The sequence below is a fragment of the Pezoporus occidentalis genome, unplaced genomic scaffold, assembly GCF_034315485.1.
Source record: "Pezoporus occidentalis ecotype Australia unplaced genomic scaffold, CSIRO_AGI_Poc_V1 ctg1, whole genome shotgun sequence".
Lineage (NCBI taxonomy): Eukaryota > Metazoa > Chordata > Aves > Psittaciformes > Psittacidae > Pezoporus > Pezoporus occidentalis.
This window is the reverse complement of record NW_026912778.1, coordinates 17,964,769-17,977,839: the sequence shown is the minus strand read 5'-3', so window position 1 is coordinate 17,977,839 and position 13,071 is coordinate 17,964,769. Positions and strand designations below refer to the sequence as shown.

Genomic DNA, 13,071 nt, shown 5'->3' with positions numbered 1-13,071 from the left:
TTAAATCCATGTTGACATGTCCCCTGAAGGACATGGCCTGCCAAGGAAGCTCTGGTTTCCCTGCTTTCCTGGACTCATCAGAATAGCAGTGTTGTGGTTTAAGCCGAACCCAGAACAAGCAGGAAGAGGGGCAAGAGACTTTCATTTATGTTCCAGAAACAGAATAAAGCAGGAAAGAGAGAGAACTTAACAGGCTAGAAAACCTGATAGCTCATTTCCTGAACATAGCTGAGCTTCTGGGCTTTGGCTGGGAGGCAAAGGACTCATGAGCGATATAATAAACCTATTTCCATCTCATTTTGAGCACCAGAGCTGGAGACACAACTGTGAATAGGTTTCCTATTCATATAAAAGAGAATAATATCCCACTGATCACTTCTTTCATGTAAAGTAGCTGCCACTTTAAATAAGAAAAAAATAGGGAATTAGTGTTGTTGCAGATGTCTGTATGTTAATACTGTTTTTTTTCCTAAAATGCCATTGTTTATAATCACACTTTAATGAAATATATAGGCAATGCACACCTCTCAGAACAGTTCTGCTGTGCTGTCTGTGGATGCAGATCTTGAACTGCTAGTTTATGTTCATTGCATCCTATTTTCACAATGACAGGTAAAAACTTGAAAGCTGAAGAGTGTACACTGATCCAGTGCTGTCTGGATTGAGATTGCAACCTCTTTCATGTGGTCCAGCACTGTCCCAGAACTCCAGTGCAAGCACTTCAATATGTTGTTAACAAGTGCATGATAGTGTAGGCAATGTTTCCATTTGGTACAGAGTTTCTTTATACCGCTGATCTTCCTAGCTAGATTTGTGAGGCACAGAACTGCATTTATATCTTTGATGCAAAAGTGTTAGACATATCAATATGAAGTTTTATTATTTAAACCTTCTTTTCAATTAAGTACTGAGGAAATGTGTGTGTGTGTGTGTGTGTGTGTGTGTGTGAGGGGGTGTCCAATATAGAAACAATTGTTTCAGTGAGTTCCTTCTAGCAGCTGTACATACCAAGCCACTGGCATACAATCCTGATCAATCATCAAATAAATTGGAAAACTTATCAGTAGGTAATCTGGCCCCTTTTCTCTGGGCTAAGGCAGAGTTGTTGCTGTCATTCTTTACGAATTTTTTTGTTTGTTTGTTCCTTCAGAACCTCCGGTGAAGTCCTGTTCAGTGTTTTTTCAGGCATTCTGTTCTAGTATGTCACATGTTCTCTGACAGAGTTTGAACTGAACTGGCCTGAGCCTGTCACAATCTAGGGCCATTATTATCCACAGCCTGTATAAAAAAAATTTCTCTTGCAATTGCCCTTCATGTACTTGAAGACTATTATTTGGCTCCCATCAATGTGCCCTTCTGGAGGCTGTGTAACTCCAGCTTATTTTACTAAACTCTTACTTTAAAAATTTGTTTCCTGAACCTCCAAGCAGTGTTTTAGACAAATTTCTTCTTGCTCATGGAACAACAATTTTGTTTCCCTTTCCATAGCAAAAAGGCTGGAATCCTATCAAGAGATGGATTCAGAGGATGAAGATTCAGCTGATCATCAGTATGGCTCTTCGATGCATATGTCAAAATGGCAGGGGCACGACTGCAGAGCTGTGAATGAACCTTTGAACAGAAAGTCTTTGAATCTGTTGTCTGGTAGTCATTCTGCGTTAGGGAGGGAAGATGGAGCAGGTGATGCTCCCCCTTCAGGACACGTTGCTTTCAGCAGTCCCATTGTAAGTAAAACCTGTAGGTTTTGATAATTTCTGAAGTAACTTATGAGGGAATATCTTTTTACCATTTAAGAAATCCTTTCCCTCTTGATCGAAACCAGAGCCTCCCATGATTGCTTGGCAGCATCTTATTTGCACAGATATTTGTTGGGTCATGAAGGTGTATGCTTTAGTTCTTGCTGCTGTGAGTGCATGATCACTCTGGCTAAAATGACCAACTTCATCTTAAAAAACAGTTTTTAATTTGTTTTAAGAGATTTCTAACATTTTCTGGTTTTAATGGGAAATACCTGAATGAACAATATTTATTGGAAGTTGTAGAGGTAAAAACTCAGCTTCTCTACCTGAAGATGTCTAATTCATCATACTTAATCTCAGTTGAAGTGTCTGTGAACTATGGCTTTACTGTTTACCTGTCTGGGCATGAAGTTTACAATTTTCAGTGGGCTAATAGAAGGCAGTGAAGACACCAGAGTGTTACTCTATTTCATCTGTAACTGATTTAACCTCTAGAGACTAAGATTAAATTTATAACCTAATGGACAGTTTTGTTCATTTCATCAATAGGAAACAGATGTTATACCAGACACACAATTGTTGAAGAAGTTCAGTCAAATTTCTTCTCATTCCTGTGATCAGTCAGAAGCTAACAGCAAGTTATCTCTGGAGACAATGTACATCACTGACTTCTTTCTTGCTCTGGCAATCTGTAATACTGTGGTAGTTTCAGTTCCCAGTCAGCCACGTCAGAAGGTAACAAGGTCTTATTTTTGGCTATCTGGCTATATTCATAAAGAAATTAGCTCCTTCTGGGTTGATTACAAAAGGAAAAAACAATTATCTGACATTTAAAAAATGGCCCTTTTCTCTTCTATTGGTTTGTCCTCTTAGAAAGACGGGCATTACTGTAAACCCACAAAGTGCTATCAGTTAATATGTAATATAATGCTGGTAGCATTTTTCAGAAGCAATAAAACTTGGCTTCAGTATTTCTGCTTCTGCGTATAGACAGTTCGTAACTTTTACAAGACAAATTTTGAGATTAAATTGAAGTTGTGGTTTTTTTCTATGTTCTAGTTATGTTTTTCTAGAGATGTGCACAGCTTCCTTTTAGAGTACCCTAACTCTCAGGTTACCTTTACAAATAGGTTATTATTGGTTGAAAGATGAGAATAATCAGAAGACTCCCAGAATATTGAAATTGAGAACGGTCTTACTTGTTCCCTCACTATTCAAATAGAGTTTCAGCAAAAGTATGGAAGGTCAAGTTTCATGTATGTAATAATCTGAAATAAAAATGCTTTGCAGTATGGCATAAAGTGGTCTCATTTTGAGTGTACAGTGCATTTGCTAGACTGTCCTGGTTTAATGGTCTGGGGTGTGTTTAAGTATTCTGAGACCTTTTGTTTTCAGAGCACACAACCTAACAGTTTTTTAAAGGCATGAATATCTTTTTCAATTTTTTTTTTTATTTTTTTTTCAGGATGGGATTTTCATAAGCCCATCTTTTAGCAATTTTGATTTTGTTGCTGCAGGATAATCCCCAAGTTTAGCTTTGATTTTCTTCCCCCCATCCCCTGGTTATTTCCATTCATTGACTTTGATTTTGGTGTCCATCTAGGCAGTGAACATACAACCGTGGCTGGAGATGTTCCCAAAAGGTATCCTGTGGAGTATAAAATACCTCCTATGTATAAGGGAGATTGGTATTTTAGTGTGCTTCCAGGCATTCCCAGAAACAGGCAGCGTAACAGGCAGCCTACAGGCCCATGTGTGGAATGGGCAGCTGTGTTTCATAGTTACTAATCAGTCATTCCTTAAAGATGGTACAGAAAAAATACAGGTGAAGTTCTTGTTTTTTTGAGAATCATATTTCTGGATGACTTGCTAGCAGGGGAGATGATCTCCAGGTACTAGTAGGTAGGTTGGGAGGGGCAATGTGGCATGAAGTTTCTGAGTTCTTGGGAAATGACATTAAAGAGATCAAGGCAGCAGAAGTTTTCAGTATTTCCTTAGGAAGAGGGAATGAAAGGATGTTCCTAGTCTCTGTTTCCATGATGCTGGGTGCAGACACGTTACAAATTGTGTGCAGTTGTGGTAGAACTGAAGCCAGAGTCTGTCCTTGCTTTATGCTTTTCAGGGGCAAAGGAGAACATGCTTCCTGATGATAATTCAGTCTTAACTCTTACCCAGTAACGAAATTTTAATAACAAGCTTGTGTGCCTTGTTTCTGAGCTGTTAACTGCCTGACTGTTCTGAGAAACAGTAAACCAATTGTTTTGTAACATTGATGAGAAAGGAACTGTCTGTTGTTTTAAATTCAGATATTAAAAAAATATTGATACAAGGTATTGTATTTTTTTTAGCTAGTTACTGTGGGAGGTATGGAATTGCTTTATTCTTCACAAATATCTTGCTAATTCAGAGCAAGAATTAAAGTGTTTATTTCCATTTGCCACAAGTTTTAAAAGTTATGTTATACTACTGCTTTCATTACTGAAACAGTTCTAAAGAGGAGTCACGAATCAAACTTTGAATGCATACAGTTTTCAGATCTGAAGTATTTTATAATTCTTTTGGTTGGAATAATGAAGCTGTTCCAGAACTGTTTAGTGTACTCACATGGTTATATGTTTAATTGAGCTGGCCATCTTCAATACAAACAGTCAAACTCATGGTAAATTTTTAAAATAGTACATTCATTAAGAAACATACATAGTTTGTAAGCTATCCTTCTTCAATTTAGTAAAATACAAAGAATTTAACAAAAATGCTTTCTCTAACTGTTTGTTCCAGATGAGACTGTCTTGTCTGGGTAGGATGCCTATTAAATCACTTGAGGAAATCCGGCAGATGTTCCAGAGGTTGTCAGTCCGGAGACTAAGTTCTTCCCCGCTTCCAAGTGTGAAGGAGTCATCATCTGAAAGCCCCACTAGTTTTGTGAGCAAACTATCTGTTTTCAGAATGACAATGGCTTCACCTGCTTTGGAGGAAGCTGCTCAAAGGGCTGATGAGCTTCATAATATGGATAGCCCAGAAAATTCACAAGTGCCTCAAGAATTAGATATGGTGAATGTAGCTGCTGGCTGTGAATACAACAGTGCTACGTCATCTATTGAATTGTCTCCCTTACTTAAACTTTGTTATGAAGCTGAAAGTCCAGATGAAGCTGCCTTAGTTCATGCTGCTAGGGCTTATAGATGTATTTTACAGTCTAGGACTCCAGGTCAAGTAACTGTGGACTTTGCAGGTCTGGGATCTTTAACGTTTCAGCTTTTGCATATCCTGCCTTTTGATTCGGTGCGGAAAAGGATGTCAGTGGTGGTTCGACATCCAGTCTCCAACAAAGTGATGGTGTATACAAAAGGTGCAGACTCAGTCATGATGGATTTATTGAGAACTGCATCTGAAGGTATGTACAGAGCTTTTAATTATTCTCTCACCTTTATCGTTCTTCAGTACAGTTGAACAGGTGGCCAGGTTCATGAGAAGAGACAAGTAACCAAGCAGAGCTATTTTCTGTGAATAGTTCCTTATAGGGAACCCAGAAAGGTCTTATTGCTTGTCACCTAAATATGTTTGTGCTGTGTGCTGGTGTGGAAACTAAGAAGAGAGAAGCAGCTGTTATTCAGATAATTTAGCTGTGTCTAAGCAGACCCTTTCAAGGGGGTCTGAAGTATTTCCAGTTACAAAGTAAGACCACCTGCTTGAATAGGTGGCATCTGCTGTGCAGCAAGAGGTGTTTATTAGAGTGAAATACTTTCTAGTCTTTGCCAGTGTTAGTGTTTCTGAGCTGTTTGAGAGAGGTATCAGTAGCAGATGTCATCAATCAGTGCTTTTTGAGGTGGGTTTTTTTTTTCCTTTGATTACTATTTCTATGTTTCTAGATGTAATAATAATACCTGCAAAGTGTGTGGTGCCTCCTCATGGGCCCTACTTTTAGGGGGTAAACATTTTTTGAATGGGCTACTGCAGGGATGCACCATGTTTAAGCATTAACTGATTTGCTCATACACTGGTGAACAGTCATTAACTGAAGGCAGTAAAAAGAAAACATTATCTGTGTATGTTAGAGGTAAATACCTAAATATACTTAAGTTCATAAGATGTTCCAGGTGTTTGGGGATCTTATTATGGTTTGGAAATTAGTATAAAGGAATTAATTTTTAAAGGCTTGCTTTTTGCGAAAGGGAGTTTGGTTTGTATGTTCCGTGGCTGGCTGATCTCGGTAAGGAAGAGGGGTATTTCCAGTTCCAAGGGTGGATTTTAACTCAGCCAACATTAGCCTTCTGAAGTCTAGACAAAAAGCTGCTGTAGGCTGGGGGGCAGAAATGGTACCTTCAAAATCCGTCGTCTTACTAGGGGGGTAATTTTATGTCTTGAGGTGCCTTTCCTTACTTAGATTCTCAAGGTAGACTTGGAACCTAACTTCTACATGTCTGAATAGCCCACCCCTTAACAGCTATTTTAAAAAAAGCTTTTCTATGACTGCCCTTTTAGCTCCCTCCCACTAGGCTGGTGACAGCAAAGCTGTTTGGGTGTCTGTGACCCCATTCATTTTAGAAAATGATCTTACTTTAGAAAAATGTTTTGACATATACTACTGGCATCCAAAGATGTATCAGTACCAGATAGGTTCTCCATCACTGCTGGTGCCAGCTGCTCTCTATAGATAAAGCCACAGTACACTACACAGACTATCACTACAGTCTCTAATGAAGAGTCCCTCTCCAGCATCCCTATAGGCTCCCTTCAGATACTGGAAGGCTGCTATGAGGTCTCCACGCAGCCTTCTCTTCTCCAGGCTGAACAGCCCCAACTTCCTCAGCTTATCTTCATATGGGAGGTGCTCCAGCCCCCTGATCATCCTCATGGCCCTTCTCTGGACTTGTTCCAACAGTTCCATGTCCTTTTTATGTTGAGGTCACCAGAACTGCACACAATACTCCAGGTGAGGTCTCATAAGAGGAGAGTAGAGGGGCAGGATCACCTCCTTCAACCTGCTGGTCACACTCCTTTTGATGCAGCCCAGGATACGGTTGGCTTTCTGGGCTGCAAGCACACACTGCTGGCCCATGTTCATTTTCTCATCAGCCAGCACCCCCAAGTCCTTCTCGGCAGGGCTGCTCTGAATCTCTTCTCTGCCCAGCCTGTAGCTGTGCCTGGGATTGCTCCGACCCAGGTGTAGGACCTTGCACTTGGCATGGTTAAACTTCATGAGGTTGGCATCAGCCCACCTCACAAGCGTGTCAAGGTCCCTCTGGATGGCATTCCTTCCCTCCAGGGTATCAACCAAACCACACAGCTCGGTGTCATCGGCAAGCTTGCTGAGGTTGCACTCAATCCCACTGTCCATGTCAGCGACGAGGATGTTGAACAAGACCGGTCCCAACACCGATCCCTGAGGGATGCCACTCGTTACTGCCGGACATTGAGCCATTGACCACAGCTCTGTGTGCGGCCATCCAGCCAGTTCTTTATCCACCGAGTGGTCCATCCATCAAATTGATTTAGCCTAAGAATGCATATTTAAGTTGCTTTCTCTGCTTTTTGTGTGGTAATAGATACTAATAATTCAGAAATGGAACAAAAGAAGATTAAAGAGAGAACTCAGAAGCATTTGGATGACTATGCCAGAAGAGGACTACGCACTCTGTGTATCGCTAAGAAGGTAATCCTTTTAATACATATTTTTAGGAATGTCTGTGACCAATCCGAGTGGTCCAGTGGAGCAGACACTGTTTCTAAGCAGATGGTTCCATTGCCACTCTTTGTTTATCCTCATGTTCTATGTAGGAGAAATTTGTAAGCTGACCTGAATCAGTTCCTGACTTCTGTTAGCTTGTCATAGTTGTTGTCAGCTTAGGATGCCAAGCAGCTTAATATCTTAATTCTAAGACAGGGGTTGTCAAACCCCTGGTTTTAATTCCGGAGTCCTGAGTGAAAGTTGCCACTGGTTGGAATTCTAGACCCAGAAAACAAATTAAGCCAGACCTAGTTTATTTGGTTTCACAAACAGTTTGCGGTGTTACAAGCTCAGGATGCAAAACTTAGGTCTTGTTTTGAGGTTCCATTTTAAATTCAAAGCTGCTCAGATGCAAAATTTGATAGGGATTGAAACAGGTAAGAAACTTCTTTACAAAGCCTCATGGGAAGTGAAAGTACTTGCTGTATAGCTGTAGAGTCATCAATTTGTACACAGCTATACAGTGATTCTGTGGCTGTGTGAAATGCGCAATTAGAGAGCAGTAGGGAGGAGTATACTATGCTCGTTGGCCTGCCTACTTTCCATCTAAATGGAAGTCTGTTGGGCAGCTCCAGGAACCTGCAGGGTGCCAGTAAGTAACCTGGTTTGTAAAGCCTGGCAAAGTAATCTTACGCTATGGACATCATACTAAATCCATGAACATATTGGTGCATTTAAGACAGCAAAGTAACTGTGAGGACACCAAGGTGCCTTTGAAAACACAGTATAGATACATGCTGGATGTTTTCTCTCCCTCTGCAGGCAATGAGTGATGCAGAATATGCAGAGTGGTTAAATCACCATTTTTTAGCAGAAACCAGTATTGACAATAGGGAGGAGCTGCTGCTTGAATCTGCCATCAGACTTGAGACCAAACTAACTTTGCTCGGTAGGTAGAGAATGCTATAACTCCCAGGAGACTGCTTATGGTATTCATAACTGGAATTTACTTGCTAACCTCAGTTAGCTTTCTGTGGGCCTAGAATTTATTGTCATTCCTGAATTTCCATGAATCTTCCTGGTAACTTTGTACTAGCTGTAAAACACACCGAAGACAGCAAGTGTTCTGTTGTTTGTAAAGGGTGAAGTTTTCTTATTTTTTTTTTATTTGGTTTCTTTTTTTGTGCTTATCAGATTTTTTTAAGTGTCATCATAATAAGCACGAGAAATGATAGTAACAAACCAAAGGCCTGCCTGGGCAAACATACGCAGGGGTCCCACTTCTGGGCATGTTTTCCATCACTGTTGCATTTCTGGCTTAGCAAGTATGCTTGTGCTGTGTCCTCTTGTAATAACATGGAGATAAGAAGTCAGGAATGCTTCTTCAGGAGCCATTCCTCTGGTGGTCATTCAGCTGTGCAGAAATGCAGAGGCCAAGACAAAATGAAAAACATTCAGTTCAGATGTGTAAAAGGTAAACTGCAGGCAGTATGAGATAATAGCTCCGCAGGAGTGCCCAGCAAATAACATTTGGGAAACAAAATGCAAAGATCTGACTGACTTATTGGGATGGTAAAGGCAGCTCATGCTAGAAGCTGAAGAGAGACAGATTCTGTTGTGTGGAAAGGTGTAACTCCATTCTGTGCTACATCTGCTCAGTGCAGATGCCATAAATGTTTTTAGTATGAAAAGGAAGGGAGAGTTAAGCGTATAGACTGCCCAAGTTGAAATAACAGTTTTCTTTCTTCCCCCAGTGCCTGACAGTGCCTCTCGAAGCAGTTTGCATCAAATAGATCCCAGCTTCTTTTCTGTCACTTTTGTTTACTTGCATCAAAATGCAAGTAGAGTGCAGAGCAAGGACCTGGTGTTTTTTTTTTTCTTCCCAGTGACCTCAGGCCATGAGCTCTGTGCAGTGTTGGCAGCTACTTAAAGAAGAAATTGCTAAAGCATCAGAAATTTGGTTGACCTTTCGGTTCTTACCCATCCTCATATGGCAGTGCTTTGTATTCAGATTGCTGGCTACAGGCCCGCACTAGAAACATGCCAGGAGGGAAAATTTTGCTTTGAATTTTTTTATTGTTTGTCTTTCAGAATGAACCTAGCTGCAACTGTCTGAAGTTTCTTTCTGAGAAACTCTCTTAGCCTGAGAATCCCACAAGACAAAGCATGTCTTCTGGTTATGATTTAGTACCATTTGTGTTGTGAAAAAGCGATGAAAATGTCCTGTACAATAGTAAATCACTGGCACTGCAGTTTTTCAGAGTTGGTTCTGGTTTGTGCTCATGTTGTGTTACCCATTTTTACCAGAACAGAAGACTTTGTTAAGCTGGTTTCAGGGACACAGTTTTGCCTGCTGTGCACAGCAGAAAAAAGGACATCTTTCTTAAAGTGTCTGTATTTTTTTTGTTGAAAGTCTTTCTTTAACCTCTAATGGTTGTGTATTAGAGCAGGTGTTTCCTCCCTGTGGAAGAACATGTCAAGGTTGGCAGTGCAGGCAGGAGGAAAGGCAAACACAGAGCTTAGTACTATGAATTGGAAGGACCTATGACAGCGGGTACTGCAGCAATGAGCAGGGAAACCTGATGATGAATGTAAGATTTTTGCAGCAGTGTGCAAAACCATGACATAGGAAGAAGGGATTTTGGTGTGGAAAAGGTGAGGTCTTGGGACAAGAGGTACACAGAATTCAGCTTGGGGAGCAGAGTTGAGGATAAGGAAGTGGGTCTTGAGATAGGAAGGATTGAGGTGATACATGAAAGAAGGTTTGGGGCAGTCTGAGATGGGAGGGACTGAGAATAATGGAGTGTATTTGTCATGAGAATCGTGGGGGTCTGTGTCTCACAGCCATTGGGGAATGTAACAATTGTGAGAACAAGAAAAGTTGGCGTAAAAGGGTCTTCTGAAGAGTTGGAGGTCCCCAAGGCTGTAGCCAGTGTGTGTGTCAACAGCCTCACGTGTGATGAGCTCTGGGACAGAAAGATGTGAAAGGGAGACATTCCCAAGCATATCCCAGTAGGGTGTCTTGTTTTGGGATGTGAATACATGCAGAGGACCATCTTGTCCTGTCACTCTTTCAGTACTTTGGTTTTGAAAATACAGTAGCACTAATCTTTGTCTAAATTAAGGTGCCACCGGCATTGAAGATCGCCTGCAGGAGGGTGTTCCAGGCACAATACAAGCCTTACGGAAAGCAGGAATAAAAATATGGATGCTGACAGGTGACAAGAGAGAGACAGCTGTCAGCATTGCCTATGCTTGTAAACTGCTGGAACCAGATGACAGAATCTTCACTCTCAAAGCACAGAATAAGGTGAGTAGAAAATTACACTTTTCTTCATGTTATATGTTGTTTTGTTTTTTCTCCACTGAAAAATTCAGCCAGGCTGTATCACAGGGCAATACAGAAAAATAATTTCCCAACCAACTGAACACAGCATGATTTCCTGGAAGATGAAAATACTGGAAAACTGGCAGTTTGCTGCCTTGCGGGTAAAATATTGCATCCTTTATATATATGTATCATTGGTTTCTTTGTATACAGTCCATAAATTATGCTTAACTATTTTAATTGAATAAACTGCTTCATTTGTTTTTGTGGGTGGGTTAGAGAGTTGACATGACCTCAAGTTGCATCAAGGGAGGTTTAGTTTGGATATTAGGAGAAATTGCTTCACTGGAAGGTTGGTCGAGCATTGGAACAGGCTGCCCAGGGATGTGGCTGAGACACCATCCCTGGAGGTATTTAAAAAACATGTAGATACGGTGCTTAGGGATATGGTTTAGTGGTGGACTTGGCAGTGCTGGCTTAATAGTTGGACTCCATGATCTTAAAGGTTTTCTTCCAACCTAAATGATTCTACTGTTCTCTCTAACTACAGATTTCAGGTGACTGTGACTTACAGCATATTAGCAATGTAAGAGTTATGGTCATATAAATTCTGTTGTATTAAGTTTCATATTTCTTTGTGTAGGATATTCCCTCAGCCCTGCTTGTCTTGCATGAATGTACAAAGAATTGTCCCATGAAACTACATTGTAAATCATTTAAGAAAACTAATCTGCCAACAATTTTATCAGAGAAAAGCTGCCTTCTCCCCACCACCCAGTAATTCAAGTCATTGATAGAGTGCTTAAAACTGCTGCTGTTTTGGGAGGCAAGATTAATCCTGTTTGATTGTTGCGTTCTCTTGTGGATGCGTATAACCAGCAGTTTTTCACATCTTGTTTTTTATCAATTTGAGGGTTCTTAAGAAAGAAATTACTAACTGTAACTGGTAATCCAAGGAATGAAATGTCCCATCTCAGAGCAGAAACATGAAAACTGAGACTTCTCTAAAGGACTGGCAGCTTCTTCCAAGACCTTTTGTATTTCTTTTCTTCTCTGCTTATATGTTACTTTAGAAATTCAGTTTGTATCTGCCATAAAAGGTAGCATGGCAAGTGGTAACTGTGGGGAAAATAAAGTGAAAAAGAAAGGATTTTTAGTCCAGTTGTGTTTGAGAAAAGCTTGGGGTTTGATTTTTGCTAACACTTTTTTCTTCCTTTTTTACTACAGGGACAGAGTGTCTTAACAGTAAGAACTGAGTCCCTTTTGCAGAAGTGCTCATCCTCCCTCTAACTAAGCTTTGAAATAAAAAATAGGCAGTATTTGATACTGTTACATTTCAAAGGAAAATAAGAAGATATAAGAACATGTAATTTCTTCTATAGCATATAGCATGCAAATTACATATATTGATGCCAAGAATCTTTTGGCCATCTTATATTGATTGTGATGAAGTAAAAAATTCCACAAGGCCAGTTCTTCAGTAATTCATTGCAGCTCACCTGTAATCTGATTTGAAATGCACTTTTGGCTTTGCATGCCAGACAAAAGAAGTGTAGAGAGCAAAAGTCTTCTATCAAAGCTGTATTTATTTTGCAGAATCCTTAGTATCTTTCTTTTTTCTGCTACTCTTACAAACATTTTCTGATTTGCTTCAGTTTTTTCCCTTCTAGTACAATACCCAATGCAACCTACTTAGCCAAGTTAAATCACAGGCCCTTTTATTAACCACAGACTGCATCCTTTGTGATTTTAAAGAGTTCTTCAACTCATGTCTGAGCCTTTCTGTATTCAAGTGAAATGCTACACAAGGGCAGCATCTGACTTTTTGTCCCTATGTATTTCATAAATTGGAAAGGGAGCCAGAATCCAAACAGTAATTTAATAAGTTGCCTTACTCTTGTCTTTAATTAGGATGCCTGTGCCTTCATGATGAGCAAAATTTTAGAAGGCATCCAGAAGAATACTTCTAAAAAACACCCCGGTCAGAAACTTGGGAATGTCTCTGCAACTCTCTCCACCCAATCTCCAGGGTTCAGTGCAGGCCTCGTTATTGATGGAAGGACTTTGGAGCATGTCCTTCATGACAGCCTACAGAATATTTTCTTGGAACTCACAGAAAAATGTCGGGCTGTAGTCTGCTGCAGAGCCACGCCACTGCAGAAGAGTGTCCTGGTCAGACTGGTGCGAAGTAAGCTAAAGGCAATGACATTAGCTGTAGGTGAGTCTTGTGGTTATTGGTTATCTTCTTTTCTCTGAAAAGTAGAAACCAGTTTCTTCTCTCCCTTTTTCTTTTGTTTTTGTTAATGTCTGTCACAAAATTTACTTTAGAGAGGATA

General features: G+C 40.3%; 1 protein-coding gene across 2 annotated transcripts in view; it reads left to right on the top strand.

The window, feature by feature from the left end:
* ATP10D (ATPase phospholipid transporting 10D (putative)) overlaps positions 1 to 13,071 on the top strand; it is a 54,439-nt gene that overhangs the window by 31,065 nt on the left and 10,303 nt on the right. For both annotated transcript variants that reach the window (XM_062607599.1, XM_062607608.1), the window contains exons 10-16: positions 1,489 to 1,724; positions 2,289 to 2,474; positions 4,518 to 5,133; positions 7,286 to 7,392; positions 8,230 to 8,356; positions 10,533 to 10,717; positions 12,647 to 12,953. In XM_062607599.1, the coding sequence (XP_062463583.1) occupies positions 1,489 to 1,724; positions 2,289 to 2,474; positions 4,518 to 5,133; positions 7,286 to 7,392; positions 8,230 to 8,356; positions 10,533 to 10,717; positions 12,647 to 12,953 (1,764 nt within the window). The remainder of the gene's footprint in view (positions 1 to 1,488; positions 1,725 to 2,288; positions 2,475 to 4,517; positions 5,134 to 7,285; positions 7,393 to 8,229; positions 8,357 to 10,532; positions 10,718 to 12,646; positions 12,954 to 13,071) is intronic.